This window comes from Chiloscyllium plagiosum, unplaced genomic scaffold (assembly GCF_037043375.1).
Source record: "Chiloscyllium plagiosum isolate Xiang-an unplaced genomic scaffold, Cpla_swu_hap1 HiC_scaffold_10, whole genome shotgun sequence".
In the NCBI taxonomy this organism is placed as follows: Eukaryota; Metazoa; Chordata; class Chondrichthyes; order Orectolobiformes; family Hemiscylliidae; genus Chiloscyllium; species Chiloscyllium plagiosum.
In genome coordinates, this window is record NW_028270148.1 from 36777650 (window position 1) to 36804260 (window position 26611).

At 41.3% G+C, this 26611-nt stretch overlaps 1 protein-coding gene across 2 annotated transcripts in view; it reads left to right on the forward strand.

Moving 5' to 3' along the window:
* Positions 1 to 10280: 10280 nt before the first annotated feature.
* Positions 10281 to 26611, forward strand: part of LOC122552746 (protein kinase C epsilon type) — a 598788-nt gene continuing 582457 nt past the window's right edge. For both annotated transcript variants that reach the window (XM_043695660.2, XM_043695661.2), the window contains exon 1: positions 10281 to 12820. In XM_043695660.2, coding sequence (XP_043551595.1) covers positions 12473 to 12820 — 348 coding nt within the window. In that variant the 5' untranslated portion in view covers positions 10281 to 12472. The remainder of the gene's footprint in view (positions 12821 to 26611) is intronic.

The window sequence follows — 26611 nt, forward strand, 5'->3', positions numbered from 1 at the left end:
TTAATCCTGAGCATGGGATCCTTACCTGGAGCTAGCAAAAGGCCAGTGATGACCATCCACGGAGGTCACAAATGACACTGCTGGTCTAAAGATTTGCAATATATATGTCGAGTAGTGGAATTTATTTGTACAATAATCAACTGCACAAGGGACTCAGGACTGATGTTACTTAAAATACAAGGCACCCAACTTACAATTAAGGTCATTTAGAGTAATTACACTCATCACAAAGCCACTGAAAGTACTATAAAGCAGGTATTTAGGTGTTGTGAGTTCCTGAATTTGACACAAAATGTTGTTCCATCCTCAAACGGAAAGCCGATGTCTTGATGACCTAACCATGCAAAGGCTGCAACAAGTATGATGGCTGCAATTCTAATGCCTCTGTAATTATCAGACAACAGTGCAAGATAGCAGTGGCTGCATGAGAGAGTAGGCTCTGCATGGTGTCATCTGCAATTTAAGAATCAGTCAACTCTAAGCTCCTTGACAGCGACAGGCCAGTCGATATACACAGCATCTTGGTATGCTTACATATCACCACTTGGCCAAATTCTGTCTGTTTTAACATCCTTATGTAAGTCCTCAGCAATATAATCTATCTGACACCTCACCAACACCACTAACCCATGCCCTAGACCCTCAACCCACCCTGCTTACCCCCAACCTGCTGGTACATGAATCAAGCCATCTTTTAACCATGACTGTCTGTAGCCTAAGCATCCCTAATGACCCATTATGTGCTGATTCCTACACAATGCTAAGCTTGAGATAAATTCAGTGCCAATATCAGAGCTGATGGCTGCTCCTTTCCTGGGGCTGCTGCGGCTGAACAAGTGGCGGTTCTTGAGGATTTGAAAGCAGAATGTCAGAAGAAGATTTGAGGCGAGGGAAAGGTGAGGAAGTGAAAAATAGGAAATTGTCAGGTGCTGGTGTGTCTCCACACCCAGTTAGAAATTTTCTGCCTTCAGATCCTACAGCGATAACTTTATGTTGAGCCTCCTCCAAAGTAGTGCACTCTGATGATGTATTTCTTCTGTCAGGTGTGCAGCCTCAATTTCAATATATAGTTCCTGTTCATGAAGTGCTCCTGCCTTTGGATCTTCTTATGGGAATTTCCTGTCCTTTACTTGGAACTGGTCAAAGTTTGGGGCATGTTTGATTTGCAGAGGAGCTCTCCCCCTACAGCAATCATAGCTTCTGTAGGGAAGCCACAGCTCAGGAATTGGTTCCTCAGTCGGTATGGTTTTTGCTGGCTGATGGAGGGGAGGGCTCGGGATGTTGGGCTGCCAAGAGTCAGGGACGCATTTGATAGCAGAGGAGCAGGCTGGCCGGCACCAGCACCACTGGTCATGAAGGTTTTGGTCAACATCAATTTGTGGCTTGAGCCCTTCCAGAACCTGATGGACAAGATACCTGACCCTTGACACCACACCTAAAATCAAGGTGGCTCAGGTATGCATTGGGTTTCTGGATGAACTGACACCTGTCCATCTGGAACTTGACATAGACCCCATAAAATGATCACTCCCTGAGGATGTGGGTGATCCATCTCAGGGAAATCCTCCCATTGCCCTTTAGTATGGGCTGCTGCTGCACACTCGTCTGCTTCCCCATCTTCTCTACCAATCGGGTACATTTTGGCGTGACATTGTGCCCTCCAGCAGTGGAGATCGCCAGTGGATGGCCCTCTATGAAAGGGTCCCCTCTTCCATTGTGTATCTGGGGTGGAGAATGCTGCATGCAGCAGTCTCATACAATCACAGACCATGTGTAAGTTTTGTGCCATAGATGAAAAGATATTTCATATTTACATGGATTGTTTCTGTTTGCAGCCCCTTCTTTACTTTTTAAAAGGGGCTGCTCCTTACAGTTTGGTTGCACTTCAGGCCCCCACTCCTGATTTGTGGGCACCCTGCGCAGAAAGAGATAAACAAACCAGAGGACTTTCTCATGGGTCTGCTCCTGAGACTGGTCAATTTGGCTAATGACATGCCTAAGCCTTGGAGGGGCTAGTTCTTCCTGACTTTCTGCCCCTCTTTCATGGTTACATATGTGCTTGGGGGGTGTTCCTGGAGAGGGAGCATGTGTGCCCATCATCGCAATAGAGGCTTTTCAAGATCGCTGGGCACCAGAGGGACTGCAGTGCATCATTGGCCTGGAAAATGTTGTTTTAATTAGTAAGTTTCTGTTTCTTTCTATAAGATTCCCCTCAGCTGTAATTTTGTGTTATTTGATGCAGTGCCCCAGTAGGGGCATTTTTTTTTAACTTTCTGTTTAAAAGAGTAGGGGTAACCAGGAACATGGAGAAAGTGAGGACTGCAGATACTGGAGTATCAGAATCTAGAGTGTGGTGCTGGAAAAGCACAGCAGGTCAGGCATCATCCGAGGAGCAGGAGAATCAACGTTTCAGGCATAAGCCCATCATCAGGAATGTTCCCTTAGCCAGGAACATGGCAAATACTTAACCCGATGCTACAATGAAGTGGCAGCACCAAGTTAGCCAGAATTTGCCAGAAACGTCTGGGTTTCCGCACTACTTTGTACTTTTATTTCAGAATTCCGGCATTCGCAGTCTTTCACTTTTATCATAATTGCGTAGGCTAAATTTGAGTCTTAATGCCTCCTAATTCATTCCTGGATTTCTTCTTGAGAATCTTGCGAAGTGGCTTGGGATGCGCTCTTGCCTTAAGTGAACACGTAGTTTTTTCAGCTTCAAACGGTGGTGGAAGTACTCTGCCCTGTTTCGTCTAATTGGGGTTTAACATTTTCCATTTGAACGCATCCCTGAATGGGGAGGACCAAACATTCTCACGATGAACAGCCACAGTTCTAAGTAATTAGTTCATATAAAATGCCAATACATTAATCCTAATAAATGCACCAATCCAGGTTTATTCCAGAATAATGGCGGTTTATTATTCTTTTAGTAAAAACCATGCCGGTTTTGATTGTTGTAACCGGAGGCACTGGTTACACTGAGTATGGCGCCCTCTAAAAAATAACTGTCCAGTCTTCAAGTTCTGAGTCCGGTGTAAGTGTTGGTGACAGGTCTACTGAATGAAGCAGCCTGAAATTCAGTCACGGCAAACTGAAACGGTGCCGTCCCATTCAAAAGCTCCCTACCCCGGTTTGAAAACCGCTGGTGGGCGCTGCTCACCCACAAACCTCTCAGTCCGGGAACACAGCTCACTGTTTTAGAACAGTTAGAAATTGTTTATAGGCTGAAACCATTTTCAAAATTGAACTGCAGTGATTCCCATTTGACTACTTCGCTGATTCCAGTTTTATAAACGTCATGATTTATATTTCACACAGTACATTGACAGATTTAAATGATTTATAAATAATTCACTAATTCTCCATAATTTGGTGGAATCAACATATTAACTCAAATGTTAGATAACTATTTCTGATTGCCTGAGTCTGGTAAAATGTTGCAGATGATATAAAACCATGTCAAGGCACTTCATTTAATAATAAAATCTGATTATATTTTACAGCCGTGGACTGGGCAACTAAGTATTAGAAATCGAATATATTACAGTCCTTGTTTTGACTCAATGAATTTGCTTCAGTTTCGTTTGGATTTTCCCATTATTTCATTCAAGTTTTTGAGGTATATACTCGTCAATTTCTCATGTCATTGGACACGGGAAATCAAAATCTGGTGTACTTTTCAAATAAAGTCGGGTTAGCAGACCCTAGAATAATTACAGCTAAGTTGCATCACAGGCCGTTTGGAACAATTGACCTATGCTGCTGTTTGAGCTCCACACAAGCATGTTCATTCTGGCTTTTATTTTACATTTACATTATTATCAGTATTTCCACATTCGTAATGCAAATGGACAATGTCAGTGTGACAGACTATAATTACACCTTTTTACCATTGGTGGTGTTTCAACAGCTGTGGCGGGAGATGGTGCCATTTCAAGTAAGTTTGCATAGATAATTGTTATATGAACTAGGAATCTGGAATAGAAAAGTTTGGCACAGACAATATATTATGTTCTATACAGATATCTATGATTTAAATCATCCGTCTAATCTTGTCACGCTTTAATTGCAACTTCCCACCAATGAACACAGTGCAGTTCCAGCACTTGCAACAAGTTGCAATGACAACATTGTAAACATTACTTTCCAAAGTAATTTTCTATGATAAATATGTATGCTGAATTTTGTATGGGAATTAAGAAAGAAAATGGATATTGAATTACATCAATGTACATTTGCCCTTAATCCGACTTCACCACAAACTTCATGTAATCTGCATCTACCTGATGTGGAGATGCCAGTGTTGGACTGGGGTGGACAGAGTTAAAAATCACACAACAGCAGGTTATGGTTCAACAGGTTTATTTGGAAGCATTAGTTTTCGGAATGCTGCTCCTTCATTGAGTAGCTCATTGAGTATCTCATGGGGACACAGAATTTATTGTAAAAGATCAAAATGTCATACAACTGATGCAATGCATTGAACACCCAGGTGCAAAGCATACATAATGATTGACTACACAATGAAGGCGTGCTAACTAGAGGTTAGGTCTACATGATGTTGATGTAAACCGCAGCCAAGAGAATCTCATTTGAGTAAGATGCCCTACCAGATGCATCGAGAATCCATTGTTCAATCGAAGACTGCTCGTTTCAATCAAAATAGGCTTCATCATCATTTTAGAATTCATTACAAAAAGATGACATTCTGGTCATCATCAATACCAAGGAATGAACAACAATGAGTTTTAAAGCTGATTGTAAAGATCGATTTTCATGACTTTTTGATGTAATGTCAACGTGAAAAGAGTTATAAAATGTGTACTGTTGTTACTCAAATTGTTTAATCAGTTAACTCACTGAATTTTTCCTGGATAAAATTTTGAAACTTTCTATTTTGAATAAATTCAAATACATTAAAAAAACTTTCTCAATTCCGTGTAGTATATTAATAAGTCAATTTTTTTAAATACCAAATGCGATGACATCACATTAATAGAACATTTAAAGGCATGTGGGGGACAGGGTGAACAAAAACAGCACAACTGAAAAAAAAATTATTGCTGAAACAATAATGACAGTGATTCGTTTCTTCAGTTTTACCAACCCTCAGTATACTCATTTAGAATATCAAATTTTATTTTGTAACTTTACATACAATGGTGCCATAAATATCTGTCACTTCTAGTTTTAAATGTCTATTAAAACAAGTGCAACAAAACATTATTCAGAAACAATATTAACCATAAAATATCTCTGAAGGCTACACTTGACAATTTTTTAAGCACATAAGCAATAGCGTTAATTTATGTCTGTTCGGTTCAGAAATGGTTAAAGTTTGATACGCACATGCCTTGTCATTCATGATTTAAAAAGAGCTCTCCAACAACTCGGTTAGTAAAAGCACTGTAGGATGTTGTTTGATCCGTACGCTATCAGACCAGAAAGGTGCATGTAAAAATTTCAATTTGACATTCCTGGCCTTTGCCATGAAAATATAACAAATAACTGCAGAAAAAGAAGAAATGATTTATCATTTATTCAAACTAATGAAAGAAAGAGATGGGCAATGGAAATTTTTACTATACATACTGTTATTATTTATATTTGTTATCTATTAATTCAAACTGGAATTGCAGATTTGTTCAAAATGGCAAAATTTTGTTTAACTGTCATTTTCTCCATTCCCACTAGCTCCTTCAACACCCCAATGACCCCCATCCCAACCCCAGCAGCCTTCTCTAAACCATCATGTTTTCAGGAACTAACCCAAACTACCCAGTTTGAAGAATATTTAAAAAAAACTCTGGCAGAAATAATAATTTGTAATACCTGTATAGATAAGCTCAGCAGAAAAGAGGAGGTGGAAAATTGCAGAATGAAATATGTCTAGTGTAAGAATAAAATGTGTATTGCTGTGAATTAGTCAATTGGTTTTCTGTGATAAAGACTAAAAACCAATGTAATGTATTTTCACCAGCCCATCTTTCTATAGTTTCATAGGCAGCAATCACATGACTAAGACTTAATTGCATTATGCAAGATGATGTTAATAAGTAAATTTAATTGTTTATAGAGTCATTGAATCATACAGCATGGAAACCAGACCAACCAGACCATGCTGAAAATAATCCTAAACTAAACTAATCCCACTTTCCTGTGCCTGGCCCATATCCCTCCAAACCTTGCCTATTTATGTACTTATCTAAGTGTCTTTTAAACATTGTAACTGTGCCTACATCCACTACTTCCTCAGGAAGTTCATTCCACATGTGAACCATCCTCTGTATAAAGGATCTCTTTCCTCTCACCTTAAAAATATGCCCTCAGTCTTGAAATCCCCCATCCTAGAGAAAAGACACCTACTATTAAACCTGTCTATATACCTCATGATTTTATAAACCTCTTTAAGGCCACCTCTCAACTTCCTATGCTCCAGTGAAAAACATCCTAGCCTAACCAGACTTTCTTTATAACTCAAACGTTCCATACCCAGCAATAACTTGGTAAATCTTTTTCAATAGTGCCAAAAACTTAAATTAAGAATATATACCAGGTATTTTTATTCACTCAGCGTATAATAACTATTCATAAAATTGTCAGAAATAATGAGACAAAATTATTGCAATTATTGAATATACAGTAATATATTAAGATAAGCTTTGAAGGACTGGTTGGTTTTTGCTAATCTCTGAATATGATTAAATTCTTACACATTCCATTGGTAACTTAGACTACACAGGAGCATAAAGTTTGGATTGACCATTTTGCACTGTGAGCCTGTACCACTGTACAATGAGATTGTCGTTGATCTGGAACCTAAGTTCATATGGAATTTGTTACTTCATGAGTTTTGAGAAGATTTGTAGTTCAGGTTGAGGTTGTGGATGTAGGTTTGCTCGCTGAGCTGGAAGATTCATTTCCAAACATTTCATCACCCTACTAGGTAACATCTTCAGTGGGCCTCCGGGTGAAGCACTGCTGCTGATTCCTGCTTTCTATTTATATGTTTGGGTTTCTTTGGGTTGGTGATGTCATTACCTGTGGTGATGTCATTTCCTGTGATGATGACATTTCCGTTTTCTTTCTGGGGGCTGGTAGATGGGGTCTAACTCGATGTGTTTGTTGCTAGCGTTCTGGTTGGAATGCCATGCTTCTAGGAATTCTCGTGCATGTCTCTGTTTGGCTTGTCCTAGGATGAATGTGTTGTCCCAGTTTCAACAGCCAAACAGAGACACGCACGAAAATTCCTAGAAGCATAGCATTCCAACCGGAACACGATCAACAAACACATTGAGTTAGACCCCACGTACCACCACCTGAGAAAAATAAAAGCAAATGACATCACCACAGGAAATGACATCACCAACCCAAAGAAACCCAAACATATAAATAGAAAGCAGGAATCAGCAGCAGTGCTTTGCCCGGAGGCCCACTGAAGATGTTACCTAGTAGGGTGGTGAAATGTTTGGAAATGAAACTTCCACCTCAGTGAGCAAACCTACATCCATGTGTTACCTTCCCTATCTTATAAATGAAGCATTAATGACCAGCTAATATAGAAGAATCTTGATGGATCATCCAGTAAGTGTCAAATGTTTTACAAATACGACATTGTTCTTCAATTCAATGCTGTCCAAAGGCAAGCTCAACTGGCAGAAGTTGGGTAATGCAAGGAATCAGGTCCCAACTCCAAACCCAGCTGTAAGAGGGATTGAACCCCTTACTTTTGTCACACATCTGATCCACACCAACTACCCAGCCAACTGAACCAAATGAAGAAATCTGTGTTTCTGTGGTACGATACACTTTTACATGCATGCAGTAGCCTAGAGCTTTGCATAGTGATACTATCTCCAATCTCTTTCTGGCACATGGCTGGCCAGGAATTTCTCCCACGTTTACTGCCGGCATATGCTAGAAGGATTTACAAGTTAAAATTCAACTTGTTTTCCTGCGTTGTAAATGTACTTTCCTTGGCTATGGGTCTTGGAGTGGGATTTGAACCTGAAGCTTGTAGCTCAAATGAAGGAATGCTACCCTCTGTTCTGCAAGTCTTCCTAATACATACTGCATTTATATACAGTCAAACCATTTCATAAAAATCCGGTGCAGGTAATTCTTCTATAATGTGATGAGTGCATTCTTGTGCAACTCTGTGTTATAGAAAATTCGCGCTTTAAAAACTGTGCATAAAGTGTTGGCAATGTAATCGTGTTACAGCCAACACACATTTTAAAAGTTTGCACTTTAGAAAGTGTCCTCAATTCATCAATCACGAATTCGTGTTAACGAAAAGCGTGTTCTAGCAGAATGACTGTATATGGAGTAAGATAATTTGGGTAGAGTCCATATCTATGTGATTGGAAGGGATTAAGATGTTGAATGTATGTGAATACTTATTTGAACCACACCTTACACCTAAACTATTCTTGAGGATGTCAGGTCCATTTGCATTTTGAGCTGTCAGGTTTCCTTCTTGTATCCTTGGCAGAGTGCCTTTATGCCAGTCGTTTTGGCACAGAAATTAACCTTGAAACGCTGTAAAGTTGGAGAAGCCAAAATCAAAATGAACATCATGACATCTGTATAATTCTGTGCCAGGGACTTTATTGAAACAGAAGTTATTCACCATGGAGTCTGGTGAAAATAAACTCTCGTATTACAAATCTTTCCATACCAAACCCTACATTTCTCATAAATCTGCAAAAACCATAATTAAACCTAACATGGCCTTAAGGTTCAATGACTTAATCTATTAATCAGTGGTTTAATAGAACCTGTTTTTCCACTGATCTCCATACTGAATTCCCTGAATTCTGTCATAGCAGGGGTGAAAATGCTTCAATGTAATAGATGTCCTTCTAAGGGCATGGATGTGAGCTCTTACAATTCCTACTAGCTAGTTACAGAGCAGTCATCAGCAGAAATCTTTGAGAAGACTCCCTTTCTACCTTCATGGTTGATTAATAATGATGGTAATGATGGATTGAATTTAAAGGAAGAAATTAAATTGGTTACAACATTTATGTTTTAAACGTGGATCACTGTCATTTATGAATCAGCTATATTTCAATTTGTATCTTTGCATAAATTGACTTCCTTCCTGCAAATATTGCAATGCAAATGGGAAATCTCACAAAACATCTTGCATAAAAAAATATTTGCATTTATCCTCTAAAGACAGCAGTAAGATTTTGACAAAAACTTAATAAAATGAGATTGCAAAACTTGGCTTTATTTCAACAAAATAGGGAATCAGGGTACACCCAAATATTCTGAAATGTGGAATGTTCCTTGTCCCAGTCCTACTCAGCCACTGCCCACAACTTTTTATCCACTACATTGAAGATGTCATTGGTGTTTCTTCTGCTCTTATCTGGAATTGGGAAAAAAATCCATCCTTCAATTTCCATCCATCTGGTCACCTTCACCTGGTTCATGTCTGACTCTCACATTCCTCAACTTCATTCTTAACATTTCTGGGATAAATAATCCACCAACAGCCATCAGAAAGCCAGCACTCCTACAATTACATTGACTATATTTCCTCACACTCTGCATCCTGTAAGGACTCCATTCCACACTCCCAGTTTCTCTGACTCTATTGCATCTGTTCTGAAGGTGCCACCTTTCACAGGGGTGATTACAATATGCTCCCTTTTTACTGCAATCAAGCATTCCCCCATAGTGGTCAACAGGACCCTCAGCTATATCCAAACCATTTCCAGCACATCTGCCCTCACTTCTTTCCCTCCTTCCAAGAAGAGCAATTGAGTGCCCCTTGTCCTCACTTTCCACTGCACCAAAATCCACATTCAAAGGATTATCTTCTGCTATTTCCACTGCTTCCTTCAGGACGTCAACGCCAAACACACCTTCTCCCTTCCCACTGTCAGCATGCTGCAGAGACCAGGCCCTCTGTGATACCCTGCTTCACTCCTCCATCATTGCTAACACTTCCTCATGACACCTTCCCATGCAATTGGATAAAGTTTACCACTTACCCTTTCATCTCCTCCTTACTGTCCAAAGCCCCAACACAGCTTCCAGATGAAGCAGCAATGTACTTGTACTTCTTTCAATCTTGGAGAAAGTAAGGACTGCAGATGCTGGAGATCAGTCGAAGAGTGTGGTGCTGGAAATGCACAGCAGGTCAGGCAGCATCCGAGGAGCAGGAGAATTGATATTTCAAGCATAAGCTCTTCATCAGGAAGATGAAGAGTTTATGCTCGAAATGTCGATTCTCCTGCTCCTCAGATGCTACCTGACCAGCTGTGCTTTTCCAGCACCACACTCTTCGACTTCTTTCAATCTAGTCTACTGGACTTGTTTTTACATTGGCAAGACCAAATACCACTTGGAACGCTTCCACTCTATGCTGAAGAATTACCTCAAATTTCAATTGCCATTTCAATAAACCACCTTTCTCCACTGGGAACATTTTTGTCCTAGGCCTGCTGCAGTGTTACAGTAAAGCTCAGCTTTAGCTGGATGAACAGCACTTAATTTTCTGTTTAGGCACTTTGCAGCCTTCATAATTCAATATTGAATTAACAACTTCACAACATACCCTCCATATTGATTAGAAGCTCACCCTGGTCTTGCTTGTTTTACTCTAAACTGTGCTGACCTATTTTTTTTCCAATTGTAGCCTCTTAAGAACATATAGTCGCCATCTCAATTCCTCCTTTACCACGATTTGCACGCCCTTTGTATTTTGCTCTGGGTACCTTCACTGGGTATCTGTTCAACTCACTCCTCCTCCACTTCTGCAACAGTATAAGTGCCACCATTTTCCAGCCCCCTTCTATTTCCTAAGAAGACAGAAACGTTGACCCAATTTTCAAAAAAGAATAAAGATCTGCAGATGCTAGAAATCATAAACACAAATTGCTGGAAAAACTCGCCAAGTCTGGCAGCATCTGTGCAGAGAGGAGCAGAGTTAAATTTTGACCCTTCTTCATTCAGAACCCAATTTCTCTCGCAGCAGATGCTGCTGAGCTTCTCCAGCATTTTCTGATTTCATCCCAATCAGTCTGTATATTTTCCCAAATGTCCGGCATCACGGTTGATTTTGAATGCTTATAATGTGTATATATTCCAGATGCTCAATGCGAAATGGAACATGCGTATACGTTGTTCGGGCGACCGTGGTGGTCTTTCGAACCTCCAAAAGACAATGTAATGCCCCTGTTCTATCGAAGGCAAATGGAAAGAATGGATTTCTTGAGACCAATGATGGCCAAGTCATATTTGTTTCTGGCGCTGGTTTCTGTAGCCCAATAGTTGGCGTAAATGTAGTTTGTGATTACGATTTGCACAATATCGGTGTAGGATGTCTGAACCCTGTTCATTCATTAAAACCAGTGACTGTCCGTGGAGCGGGCACAATAATGACGCCGCTCCCAGCATGAAAGGCAGATTAACATTGCTGTTTGTGTGCGATTGCTGAGCAGGCAGAGACTGCCTGGGTGCTGTTTGCTAATGTAGTAATGGCACAGCACTCTGTTGCTCAGCCCTGGAGGACTTTCTGACGTCTTTTGCGCATTTCCTGCATCAAGGCCAACAGTGGAAGAGGGGGCGGGGGAGGGAAGGAGAGACACAGAGTCAGAGAGAGAGAGAGAGTGGGAAATCACCGCAGCCACCAACAGCAGCCTCTGCAGTTTGGCTCTCCGAGTTGCCAACAGCAGCCAACAAACAACAAAAAAGAAACCAGGTAGTGGGCGAGGATCCCAATTCTCTATGCCTCCTTCTCGCTCTCTCTCTCTGTGTGATTCTGCCCGGACCAACAAACCAGATCCAATGTGTTTTTGACACACACCAAGGGAGGGAGAGAGAGAGAGAAAAAAAGTCGATTTCCTGCTTGAAAATCCCTCATGCACAGTGCAGCCAGTGTGTGTGTGTGGATCTGATCTCGGTGAAAGGAGGAAGAGACGTGATGCGGACCGCTAGATGAAGAGCGGGAGAACTCGTTTATTTTTCTTCATAATTGGGCTATTGCAAACAGTTCAAGGAACAATTCTTTGTGCTTTCTGCAGCTCCCGTGCCTGTCCACCCCACATCCTCCCCATTTTCCCAGCCTCCTTCCAAAAGGTTTCATTGAGGAGTTGGGGGTGGAGGGGTGATTTTTAATATATATATATTCTTGTGTTGCTGTCCATTTTCCTGGGTCAAGTTGTGCCGCAGAGAGAAGTCCACCGACTTGGGGGTGGGGGTGTCTCGCCAGAAAGGAGGGGTGGGGGAAAGAAGACCCCACTCAGATCCACTCAGACTTTATGCCCACACAAAGCTGGCTTTCCTGTCTCTGGCTGGGTTATCTAAAGTAAAACAACGGCAGACCGGCGAGAGGGAAGGGAGCGGCGGCGCTGGGTTGTGAAGCGGGCACTCGGCGGATTGTCCTCCGTCTCTCTGTGAGTGTGTGTGTGTGTGTGTGTGTCTGTCTCCCTCCCTGCCCGCGACAGCCGGGGCGATGGTCGTCTTCAATGGCTTACTGAAGATCAAGATCACCGAGGCTGTGGATCTGAAACCCACCCCCTGGTCCCTGCGACATGCCGTGGGCTCCAGGCCCCAGTCTTTCCTGCTGGATCCTTACATCGCCCTGAACGTGGACGACTCGAGGATCGGCCAGACTTCGACCAAGCAGAAAACCAACAGCCCCGCCTGGAACGACGAGTTCGTTACCGACGTGTGCAACGGCAGGAAAATCGAGCTGGCCGTCTTCCACGATGCGCCCATCGGCTACGACGATTTCGTGGCCAACTGCACCATTCAGTTCGAGGATCTGTTACAGAATGGCAGCAGACACTTCGAAGACTGGGTAAGAGCCTTCTAGTGTATAAACACGTCGAATAAACAAACCATCACCCCCCCACACACCCCCACCACCACCACCTCCAGCACCACCGCTGTACAGTTGATGTGACCGTCACGCTGACAATGCAGTGTTTTGCTTGTGTTGTGAAGTGTCACATTCCTCTCTGAACAAGGTGCGTCCCCAACCTGTCATTGACAGCAGAGTTGCAGTTTATTGAGAATCCGGTGTAGGTACAGCGGTTTGACCGCTTGTTTCCCAAACAATGATAGGTGTCGCATCAGGAGGTGACAAGTCATATTTTGCGCCTGCTGAGTTGTTCTGTGGTGTGGTAACTGTGGAAGATTTACATTTTTCATTGCATAATACCTGCACGAAGAGCATATTGAGCCTGTGTATGTGCATGACCCTGATCTCAATTAGTTCACATCACTAAATAACCCTTTGGTTGAACCCAAATGCACACTGAATCTGTGCTAATGTACATTGTATAGATTTCGGCAGTTGAAATAATGCTTTTCTTCCGATATGATTCCAGTGAACACTGTCAGGTCACTATTATATTGGCCCCATAAAAATAACTTTTGGCTATGTGGCAGTAACTGCTTTCACGATTTTTTTGATTTTCCCATTATCCTACTCGGTCCATTGGAGGAACCTCTGTGTTTATTTCGTCAGTAGTGTCTTTTGTTTCATATATATAAAGATGTGAATGCGAGTTCTAGTTGTTGGAGATGATGGCTTGACATAAGATTGTAGTGAGCATCTTATGAGAAACAGGAGTAGACACGTTTACATTTCGGTGGATGTACTCTGCTGTTTTAAAAGTTCTCCACTGTTTGTATTGTCTGCTGAAGGTTAAACATATAATGGCGATGTAACACCTTTGTAGGGTATTTTGTAGGATAAATCTGAATGTTACTGCAAACAGTTACAGACAAGGCTAAGAATGTGCAACCTTTCAAAATAAAATACTAACGCTTGGATTCTGCAAGGTACAAAGTGTGCAATTTACTGAGATATACTGGCAGAGCAATTACTTTATGTGTTATTTGTGTTACAATTTTAAAGCTATTTATAAAGAATATGTTTACAGTTTTACTGCACACAGTTTACAAAGGAAATCTATTCCCTCCCCCACCCTCAAGTGTCAACTTACGTAGAGGAAACCAGCATAGATCAGTGGTGACCTAGGCCCACAATGGCATATGTCATTTAACAGAGTGAATTATTCATTTTAATGTATTCTCCTTAGTATTCATTGTATATCAGGATAGAAGAAATGGTGATAATGATTTTAATACACAATGCTGCTTAAACAATATTTTTCCCTGGCAAAACCATTTGCATTCTCAAATGGATGATTATTGTGCTGACAAATGCAAGTTTGTTGAGACAATCATTCCTTCTTTATCTAAACTCAGTTATTCAAGCTATCAGATCACAGGAATATGAGCAGGCCTCTTCTGCCATTCGATTGTACTAGAGCTAATCTGCATTTAATTTATTGTTAACCATTGTTATGTAACACTTTATACCCTGAGCTAATCAAAATCTATCAACAACTCACATTTATATAGCACCTTGGACCTTTGCTTTATAAATTGGTCAAGATGTTTTACAGATTATGATAAAGCAAAGTAAGACACTGAGCCACATAATGAAATATTAGGTTAGCTGGCCAAAAACTTGCTAAAGGAGGTAGAATTTAAGAAGTCTCTTAAAGGAGGAAAATAAACTGGAGAGATGTAGGGAGAGAATTCCGGAGCTTACTGCCTAAGCAACTAAAAGCACAACCACTAATAATGGAGTGATTAAAATTGTAGATGTTCAAGAGGCCAGGTTAGAGGAGTACAGATCTACAAACATATAAACATATGAATTGGAAGCAGTAGTAGGCATGGTGTGCCACTCCGGAACATCATGGCTGATCCATATCAACTCCACATTCTTAGAGGTAAAAACAATGACTGCAGATGCTGGAAACCAGATTCTGGATTAGTGGTGCTGGAAGAGCACAGCAGTTCAGGCAGCATCCGAGGAGCTCCTCGGATGCTGCCTGAACTGCTGTGCTCTTCCAGCACCACTAATCCAGAACTCCACATTCTTGCCTATCTCTGATAACCCTTCAATCCGTTGCTTAACAAGAATCATCTACCTCTGTCTTAAAAAATATTCAAGCACTCTTTTTCCACCACTTTTTCAGAGCAAGATTCCAAAGACTCAGAATCTTCAAGAGAACAAAAGTCTAATCTCTGTTTTAAATGGGTGACTCTGAATTTTTAAGCAGTAACCCCTAGTTCTAGACTCTCCATAAGAAGAAACATTTTCTCCACATCCACCTTGTCAAGACCTTTCCAGATTTTATATGTTTCAGTCAAATCACCTCGTACTCTTCTTATCTCCAGTGGATACACATCTAACCTGTCCAACCTTTCTTCATAAGATAATTCTCCCATTCCAGTTACTGGTCTGGCAAACCTTTCCTGAACTGCTTCCAACACATTAACGTCGCTCCTTAAGTAAGCTGATCCATACTGAGCACAGTTCTCCTGATAGTCTTACCAGTACTCTGTATAACAGATATCTTGGAGAGTTGTATGGAGAGAAGAGATTGCAGGGTAAGGGAAACACTATTAAGGTTTGAGGTTTTTTGGTTTCCTTGATTCTGCTTGTATTTTTGGGTGATGATCTTTCTACTGAAAATACAAATCACTTCTTCAGTATATAGATATACGTTCTTTTTCCTTCAAGCAGAAAAGGCTGAGGGGAGAATCTGGTTGAGGTGTACAAAATTCTTAAGGGCATAGACAGTGTACATAGGGAGAAACATTTCTGCTGGGAGGGGTCAATAAACAGGGCATAGTTTCAAGGATACACAGCAGGAGATTTACAGGAGATTTGAGGAAATATATTTTCACCCAGAGGATTGTGTGTATTTGGAACTCACTGTTGAAAGGATGGTACAGGCAGGAACCCTCATGACATTTAAGAAATGTTTAGATGAATACTTGAAACATCATAACATGCAAGGCTACAGGCCAAGTGCTGAAAAATGGAATTAGGATATGTGGATATTTAATGACTGGATCTTTTTCCCTGCTGTAAGTTGAATGGATGCAGGTAATGAAAGTATGAGGTGAAGCTTTGATGTGAGAATGTAATGAATATTTTAAGGAAAACAGGAGCACTGGTTATCAGGTTGGGTGAATGTAAATTTTAAAAAAGGAACGCTGGCTTTTAAAAAAAATTATGCTCTTTGTATTGTTTGCTCAGGGCTATAGTGCGTGTATGACACCTGTTGTTGTTCTTTCGTAGCATGAATTTAAGCATAGGGTAGAAATGATTACAGATAATGTGCAACCTATTTCAAATAAAATAATAGCTCTTAAGATACCTCCTGGGGGGAAATTTTCAACACAATTCTAAAGCTGTTTACAAAGAATGTGTTTATAGTTTTACAGCAAGTAATGCACAAAGGAAGTATTGGAAAACTAGGATGAGGTTTTTAAAATTAGGATATCGCTTAATTGGAACCCTGTGTAGGTCAGAAGGCACAGGGATAACAAATAAGTAAGAGTTTGACTGAGTAGGACCTGGATATCAGGGTTTTGGATGACCTTAATGTATTGTGAGTAACATTTGGATGACCGGCCAGGAGTGTGTTGAACTGGTTCAGTCTAGAAGCAAGTAACCGCATAAATCAGCAGCAGATGAATTGCGATAGGAGCAAAGTTAGCTGATATTACAGAGATGAAAATAGATAGTCTTAGAGGTGGTGTGAATATGTGGTCAGAAACTCTTTGTACAATCAGATACGGCACCAAGACTTCAAACATCTTGTTTAGTTTGACTGTTTTCAGGTAGGGGGAAGGAGTTGGTGGTTAGGAAACAAGAGTTTGTGGTGAGATTCTGCAAATGGAGCGAAGGTTGCAGACAGGAAAAATTCTGTGCCAAGGGAAAAGGAGCAAGAAGGATCTTGACTGAAAGCCAATGGTTTTTTTTAAGAGTGCTTCTACCTCTGCCTTATTAATCCGAGTCTTGAAATCTTCAGTTGAATCAATGTCCACAGCCTGTTGGGAGAGTTTTTGGTACTTTGCTTGAAGAGATATTTTCTGATTTTACTCCTCAGTGACCTGTTTACAATTTTAAGATCAAGACCCTGAAATTTGGTTGTGTGGAGTTGCTGCTGCTGCCTCCTATAGAAGCATTGGTTATGCTTCTAGCCACCTCTGCTGTTGCTGTCCTTGCTGTGAAGACAGCAGTGCAGGAATGTCACATGTGAGCTGGAAATTTCAGAAGAACCCAAAGGACTAGCCACATTGCCATACATCAAGAACATTTCTGAACTGACAGCCAGACTACTACGACCACTAGGACTCATAACAGCACACAAACCAACAGCCACTCTCAGACAACAACTCACCAGGACAAAGGACCCGATACCCAGCATGAGCAAAACCAACGTAGTGTACAAAATCCCATCCAAGGACTGCACAAAACACTACATAGGACAAACGGGAACACAGCTAACGATCCGTATCCATGAACACCAACTAGCCACAAAACGACACGACCAGCTATTCTTAGTAGCCACACACGCGGATGACAAGAAACATGAGTTCGACTGGGACAACACTACTATTATAGGACAAGCCAAACAGAGAACAGCCAGGGAATTCCTAGAGACATGGCACTCATCCACAGATTCTATTAACAAACACATCGACCTGGACCCAATATACCGGCCATTGCAGCGGACAGCTGGAACTGATAACCGGAAGCGGCAGAAACAAACCACTATAAATGCTGGAGGAAACATCACAGAAGCGCTTCTCAGGAGGCTCCCAAGCACTGAGGATGTCACCTAGACAGGGGATGAAACGTCTGCAACACAAATTCCCAGCTCGCCGAACAGAACCACAACAACGAGCACCTGACCTACAAATCTTCTCACAAACTTTGAATGTCAGAAGAAGTCCGACACTTTTATATAAGTAGTGGGGCAGAAAATGTCCTAGATTTTTAAAAATGCCTGTAGCATTTGGGATTTGAACCTGGATCTTCTGACTCAGAGATCGGGACACTGTGTCACAAGATCTTACAAAAATTGTCCTAGATATTTTCTAATCAACCTGTTCAGACATATTACTATAACTCTCTGGAACAGTAGGTCCTAAACCTGGATCTAACTGGCTCAAAGGAAGGGATAATACCCTCTGTGCCACAACAGGTACCAGAAATGACCTCCCATGATGTTTTAGCTGCTGTGATGCTGGTTTCACTAATTTTGCCTGGGCATGTGTACTGAATGTCTATGCTAATCATTCACAGTCAAACAGGTATTCAGCAGCAATTAGGGCCTCCCAAAGTCTGCTTTCCGCAACTTACACTACCACCATAACGATTCTGGAAAACGCTAGTCATCAATCTGAATGTGAGGTACTTTTGAATTAGTTCTGCTTAGACAAAATTAGTGGAAGCATTGTCGACTTTCTTTTTTGGAAGTTTATTCCAGAGCTGCTGATTATGCTCAGGTAGGCCCAACTCTGCATGAGGCTTGGGGATGGTGGTTGCAATGCAGCTGGCTCTGCAACATGACCAACAAATGAAGCAAAAGGCTTCAAAGAGGGAAGAATAGGGAGGAAACAAGCTATCCATAGAAGGCCTTACCAATAATTTGTATCTCAAGAGTACCTTTTCCATCTCCCGGGTGGGGTGACTCTGGTTAAACAAGGAGATAGTAGCACATCTATGCCAACTCCTTCAAATCTATCTGGAGCAAATTGAGGTTTGATACCACAGAATTTGAGTATTGCTGAGAAAGGAAAAGTCACGTTTTATTGAAACTTTTCATCTTGCACACATTCAAAAGTATAAAGCCAACATTTATACTACTTTGAGAGGAGAGTACTGGTTGGTAAAGCCATTGCCACAACAAATGCACTGATTAAAGATAATTAACAGTAAGCTGCCTTGGCTTTGTTTAAATTTTAAAATATGGACGTTGACTTTGATTGGTCGGGTCACTGTCCTGGGAAGTGAACCAATATGTAGCTGTCGTCAGGCTGAGTTGAAACAGATGCAGTGCATGTATGTGTACTTTCTGTCACAAAGAATGGGGCCCTACGCATTAATATATCCAACTTCCAGTGCGCACAGTTGTGCCACACTGTGAGCTTGATGGTCCATTCTAAATTGGTTGTCAGTATAATTCTTCACCTTTTGCTAATCTTTGAGATATATTACACTGCCAGGGTAAACTGAGGTAGATTGGGCACTTTTCATGACTGAGTGTGACAGCCTTAGGAATGTGTCCGTGAGATAATGGCTGCCATGATCACATCACTGTACATTGTGCAAAGGCCCATAAGTTTGAGTAAACGCCGAAGCTCACTGTTCCGTGCTGCTACTATGCAGTGCTAACCTGAGTGGTGTTCAGAGTGAATAGGATGCTGCCATCAAGCCAAAGCTGAAAAGATGTTCTGCATTTCATAAAAGTCAGCATTCTGCTTTACAAATTTCATTGTCAGAAAGATGCCAGGTATGTAGGCTTTACATCCCAAAAACTGGCAGAGCGTATCCTTTTGGCTGTTCATCAGAAACAAGATGCTAATTGTACCAAAACAGCTCATCCATACTTGCACAAGTCACAACCTTGTGTCCAACATTTGATGTGATTTTGCAATTAGACATCATTTGCTGGAGTTTCCTCGGTGTGTGAAGAATCATATTGACATTTAGGGTTGTCGATCAGTCTCACAGTGTGATAGACTTGCATGTACCGGAAACTAGAAATGTTCATACACAAGGCCTTGTTGTTTACAGACAGAAAGAACATATACAGGCGCGGTGTCTGTTTCAAGTCAGCAACATAAGTGGCAGCTATTCACTGGTTCATTTCCTAGGTCATGACCAATCAGAGTCAACCTGTCTGGTTTAAAATTTAATCAGATCCTGACAGTTAACTATCAAACATCATTAATTGACACATTTCATCATTAATTGCTGCCTCTACCAATCAGAGTCAACTTGACAACTAATTAGCACTAACTATGCAGTTTAAATGTTGATTTTCCCTTGAACTGGTATCCTGTTCTGATGAATGCAAGATGAAAACCTTTTATAAAATGTATATTCTTTTCAGTGAGACGCAATGTGGAGTTCCACACAAGAATGCAGATGATGCTGCCAGTAGCCACAAGTAACATTGAGCTTCTCCACGTAGGCAGGTTCAGGCAACATTTCCAATATCTGCCTGTATGACATCCGTGCATCAGTGCACCTGAAGATGTTGTAGGACATCAGTATGAGGAAGCCTGGAGAGACTATTTTCTCCATCTTCAGGCAAAAGCAACGGACTAGGCCAATAGCTTTGCCAGGTTTTAAGTCGTTCTGCTATAATGCGCATTCTGTCAATGCAAATTTGCTGTAATGCAATTGACAAATTAGGGACGTTATTTCTACAGCACGAACTTTTAAAATGTGTGTTGCTGTAACATGATTACATCACCAACACTTTAAGCGCTGTTTCTAAAGCGTGATTTTTCTATAATGCGGGGTTGCACAAGAATGCAACCATTCCATTATAGAAGAACTGACTGTATTGGGATTTCTTATTGTGAGGGTTTCCATAAGGAAACATGCACATTGCTCTTTACACAGCCCACGTCAGTGGGAAGACATACAGAAAATGCAAAAGTTACCAGTCACTCAATGCGTATTATTATGCACTGTATACAATATGTTACATGGGTGAATGGCAGCAATCTGGCAGTAGCTACTGTGCTTTTATTCTTGCACACTGGAAAAGATGGGTTCTAAGCTCCATGCAAAACCCAGTGCTATGGTGAAACTTAGCTCTTCTAAGCTCCTTGACAGTTACAAGAGGCTCTGTGATAGGCCTGGCAAGCATTTTCACCAACATTTGCATCCATATGTGACACATCTAGGTTCTCTGTCCTCTCCAGCAGAACTTATCTGTGACCTTTGTGGTGAGCTGGCAAGCAAGATGTCCTTTCCCCTGGTCTTCTTTGCAGTTTACTTGTGCCCAGTGACTCACAATGTGCAGATTCCAATTCTGCACCAACTCCTGAAGTTTGCACAGTGCCAGTATCTGAGCTGATGGAAATGGGTGAGAGATCAAGTGACAGAGCTTCTTAGTCAGAGGTCTGATTAAATCTCTCTGGGGGTATGGCTGGTCAGTTCGATATTTTTTGTCATCTGAATAATGCAATCAGCATAAGTAATACTAGAGTGTAAAATGGTAATTCAGTCACACCACTTCCAAAGTGTAGATTATTTCTGTCAGCAGGATGAGAAAGTCGAGAGGGTAAACATAATTTCATTCTAAATGCTGTCACTGACGTTGAAACAGGCTCACTCACAGCTGGCTTTGTGGTGCGCAGCATTTTATCCTCCTCAGTCTCAGGGATTGAAGTCATGCCTATTCCCCACTGATTCAGCTTTGCTTTCTCCTATTGTACATTATTATCACAGAATCATAGAATTGTACTGTACAGAAGAGGCCCTTTGGCCCATCAAGTCTGTACCAGTAAAAATGCACTAAGTCTTCACTAATCCCAGTTTCCAGCACTAGGCCCATCCCTCTGAATGGTGTGACCCTTCAAGTGCTAATCCAAGTACCTTTTAAAGATCTTGACGTCATTTGCCTCAACTACTCTTCAAGACAGTCCATTTCAAACCCTCTGGGAAAAAGCTTTTTCTCTAAACATCATGTCTTTCATCTTAAAAGTGTTCCAACAGTGAACAACTGCTTTTTATTCATCCTGTTCTGGCCTTTGATAATCGCACCTCAATTAGATCCCTCCTCAAACTTCTCTACTCCAAAGAAAATAACCTGACCTTGTCAAGCCTCCCTTCATAGCTAAGATGCCCCAACCCAGGCAATATTCTGGTGAATCTCCTCTGCATCTCGTCCAGTGCAATCACATACTTCCTATTGTGCTGTGACCAGAATGCACATGGTATTCCTGCTGTGGCCTAACTAAAGTACTATCTAGCTCCAAATAGCCTCCCTGCTTTTATAATTATTCCTCAACTGATAACGGCATTTCTTCTGAATGTCTTCCTATCTATCCTTTTAACCTGCCTGCCACCTTCGGGGATCTGTAGACAAGCACCCCAAGGTCCTCTGTTCCTCTGAGCTTTCTAATGTTCTGCCTTCAGTGATTAATCCCTTGTCTTGTCCCTTTGTCTAAAGTGCATCACCTCACATATCAGGGTTAAATTTCATCTGGTATTGATCTACTCGTCTGACCAATATGTCTCCATTCTCTGATAACCTAAAACATTCTTCCTCACTTGTCCAACCTTTGTGTCATCCGCAAATTTACTTATCAGCAACCCCCCCCCCCCAATGTTGTTTATATATATCACAAAAAACAAGGGACCCAGCGTTGATCCCTGTGGTATGTCACTGGACACTGGCCTTCAGGCACACAAACAGCCTTTTACTGCCACCCTCTGTCTCCCGTCACTAAGCCAACTTTGGATCCAACTTGCCAAGTCACCCTGGATCTCATGTATTTTTACCTTCTTATAGTTTCCCATGTGGGATTTTATCGAAGGCCTTCCTGAAATCCATATCAACTACATCAACTTCACTACCCACAACACACTTGGTCACCTACTTGAAAAATTCAACCAGATTTGTTGGGCATGATCTTCCTCTGATAAAGCCATGCTGACTACCTCTGATCAAAACTTGCCTCTTTAAGTGGAGATTAGTTTTCTCCTTCAGAATTTTCTCCAAAATTTCCCACTATTGAACTGACACTCACTGGTCTGTAGTTCCCTGCTGCAACTCCACGATCCTTCTTGATGAGTGGAACCACATTAGATGTCCTACAGTCCTCTGGCAATTTCTTTGAGGTGGAGAGGACAAGAGAGCAGGCAGAATGCCAATAGTTATGTTGGGCTGTGTTTGGCTGCTTGACCTGCTGTAGCTGAATAGCTGGAGGTATATGGAGTCAGCATGAAGTGAGTGTGTGGCTGGCTGGAAGGTGTGTGTGAGAATGAAGTGAAACATCTGACTGCTAAGTATGAGTCCTGTGTGCTTGGGATTGTTAATGGCTGTGTGGTGACGGCACAGTGGCTTGAAGATGTCATATGAAGATGCATTAGAAATGCATGTGACAAAAATAAAGCAGTAGTTATAGGGGACTTTGATCTTGATTTGAACTGGACAAATTTGCATTAAGATTGTGGAGGCTGAGTTCATGGAATAGTTTCTTTGTGGTAATAGGGTCTCGAGAAAGAGCGACAAAGATGTTGCATTTTAGATGGAATGTGATATAGTTAAGTCTAAAACTATAGCCTTAAACAAAATACATTATTTATGTATGGGGAGGAGTGGCAACTTGGCTAAGATACAATAGAAAGTTACATTAAATGATATGATGATAAACAAGCGATTGCTAGCATTTAAAGAATTAGTGCATAATTCATATCTAACATACATTCCCCTAAGGCACACAAACCCTACAGAAAAAAAGTGTTCCAACTGTGTGTAACAAGAGGAATTAAAGATGATATTACATCAAAGGAACTGGCTTGTAATGTTGATGAAAGTCTGTTGAGCCTGAGGATTGGGAGGATTTCAGCAGAAAACAAAATCAGCTCAGAAGGATAGGGGGTGTTGATGTGAAAGAGGAAAAATGTTTGAGAGTAGTATCAAGAGACTGGGATACAATTGTACATGTTTCTATAGGAAATACATAGCTAGAGATTAGTGAAAGAAGATGTGGGACCGTTAGAGGTAGAAATTATAATGGAAAATAACAAAATGGCAAACAGATTAGACAACGGAATGAGGACATACCACAACCCAAAGGACTAGCCACACTACCATACATCAAAAACATTTCTGAACTGACAGCCAGACTACTGCGACCACTCTAAGACTCATAACAGCACACAAACCAACAGCCACTCTCAGACAACAACTCACCAGGACGAAGGACCCGATACCCAGCATGAGCAAAACCAATGTAGTGTACAAAATCCCATGCAAGGACTGCACAAAACACTACATAGGACAAACAGGAAGACAGCTAGCAGTCCGCATCCATGAACACCAACTAGCCATGAAACGACATGACCAGCTATCCTTAGTAGCCACACACTCAGATGACAAGCAACATGAGTTCGACTGGGACAACGCTACTATTATAGGACAAGCCAAACAGAGAACAGCCAGGGAATTCCTAGAGGCATGGCACTCATCCACAGATTCAATCAATAAGCACATCGACCTGGACCCAATATACTGACCACTGCAGCGGACAGCTGGAACTGACAACCGGAAGCAGCAGGTACAAATCACTATAAATGCCGGAGGAAACAACACAGAAGCGCTTCTCAGGAGGCTCCCAAGCACTGAGGATGTCACCTAGACAGGGGACGAAACGTCTGCAACACAAATTCCCAGCTCGGCGAACAGAACCACAACAGTGTCAGAGAAATTATTGGGCCAAAGTGAAAACAAATTCTCTGGACCTGATGACCTTCATTCTGGGTTTTTAAAATAAGTAGCTGTAAAGGTAGCAGATGCATTGATGCTTATCTTTTAACATTCTTTAAATTCTAACAGTTTCCAAAGATTGGAAGGTAGTAAACATAACCCCACTATTAACAACAGGGGAAAAGAGAGAAAACAAGGAAATTGTGGACCAATTGGTGTATTTCATTACCAGTGAATTGCCAGAATTTATTGTTGGTGACACAATAATAGAATATTTGGAAAGTCCTAATATGATTAAGCCGTCTTTATGAAGTTATGCAAGACATCTGACAAATCTGTTGGAGACTTTTGAGGATGTAACTATTAAAATGGACAAGGGCAAACCACTGGATGCAGTGAATTTGGATATTCAAAAGACTTCGATTAGATGTCATTCAAAAACTTATACAGAGTTAGGGCTCATAGGATATGGGATAATATATCAGCAGGTACCAAGTAATGGTTAATGAACAAAAGGTTGAAGAACAGGAAGAAGTGGACATTTTCTGGTTGGTTGCTTGTAACTGTCAAGGTACTTCTATCAAGTCTTCTCTCAACTTTCTCTTTGGGGAGGACAACCCTAATTTCTTCAATCTATCCATGTACATAGAACATAGAATATCACAGCGCAGTACAGGCCCTTTGGCCCTCCATGTTGTGCTGCCCTGTGAAACCAATCTGAAGCTCACCTAACCTTTTCCATTCTTGTCCATGTGCCTATCCAATGACCATTTAAATGTCCGTAAAGTTGGTCAGTCTACTACTGTTGCAGGCAGTGCATTCCATGCCCCCTACCACTATCTGAGTAAAGAAACTATCTCTGACATCTGTCCTATATCTATTACCCCTCAATTTGAAGCTATGCCTTCTCGTGCTAGCCATCATCATCTGATAAAAAAGGCTCTCCCTGTCCACCCTATCTAACCCTCTGATTGTCTTATATGTCTCAATTAAGTCATCTCTCAACCTTCTCTCTAATGAAAACAGCCTCAACTCCCTCAGCCATTCCTTGTAAGACCTTTCCTCCATAACAGACAACATTCTAGTAAATCTCCTCTGAACCCTTTTGTCCTTCCTATAATGCGGTGAGCAGAACTGCATGCGATTCTCCAAGTGCGGCCACTCTCCAAGTGGAACTAAAGGCTTTCATCTCTTGAGCCATTGCGGTTGATCTTTCTGTACCCTCCATCCAAAAATGCAGTGGCCGGAATTGGTTAAGACAAAACCAGTGTTTTAGAAAAAGTTTGGTATGTACCTTGCTTTTGTGTTCTGTGGTTCTGTTTATAAAACCCAAGATCTCAGATGTCTTTTTAACTACTTCCTTAGCCTAGCCTGCCCTGCTACCTTTGTTGATTTGTACACTTATATACCCAGAACACTGTATTCCTGCACCTTCTTTAGAAGAGTGTCTTTTTTATTTTGAGTTATCTCTGCTTGTTCTTTCTCTTGAAATGTATCAACTCACATTTCTCTGCATTTGATTTCATCTGCCACGTTAGCCCAACCTCTTGAAGTCTATTATCAGTTTCCTCTCAGTTCACAGTACTTCTAAATTCAGTGAAATTTGCAAATTCTGATTTTGTATCCTATACTTTTAAGGGGGGGATCAGGCATCTCGCTGGCCTGTGGGCAAATTAATGCCCTTACGTGATCAATTGATGTCCACTTGAGGGTCTCATCACAATGCTGTTATGATTGAATCATTTAGGACTGAGATCATTTGACCACAAGATGAATCAGAGAATCAGGCCATCCAGACCATCGTGTCACCTCTGCCATTCAATGAGATCATGATTGACCTGATAATCCTCAATTCCACTTTCCTGTCTTTTCCTCATCACCTTTGATTCGCTTACTGATTAAGAAATGCATCTATATCAGCCCTGAACATATTTAACAATGCAGCTTCAACAGCCTTCTGTGGTAAAAAACATTCCACAGATTGACTAACTCAATAAATTCCACCTCACTTCTATCTTAAAAGGGCACCCCCTTAATGAGATTATTCTCTCTGGTCCTAGATTCTCCCATAAGGAAAAATGGCCTTTTCACATCTAACATCTCGAGTCTCCTGAGAATCTTAACAGAACTTGCAGGAAAAACTCAGCAGGTCTGGCAGCATCTGTGGAGGCAAAGCAGTTCTGAAGAAGAGTCACTGGACCTGAAACGTTAACTGTGCTTTGTGTCCAAAGATGCAGCCAGACCTGCTGAGTTTTTCCAGCAATTTCTGTTTCTCTTTCTGATTTCAAGCATCTGCAGTTCTTTGGTTTTTT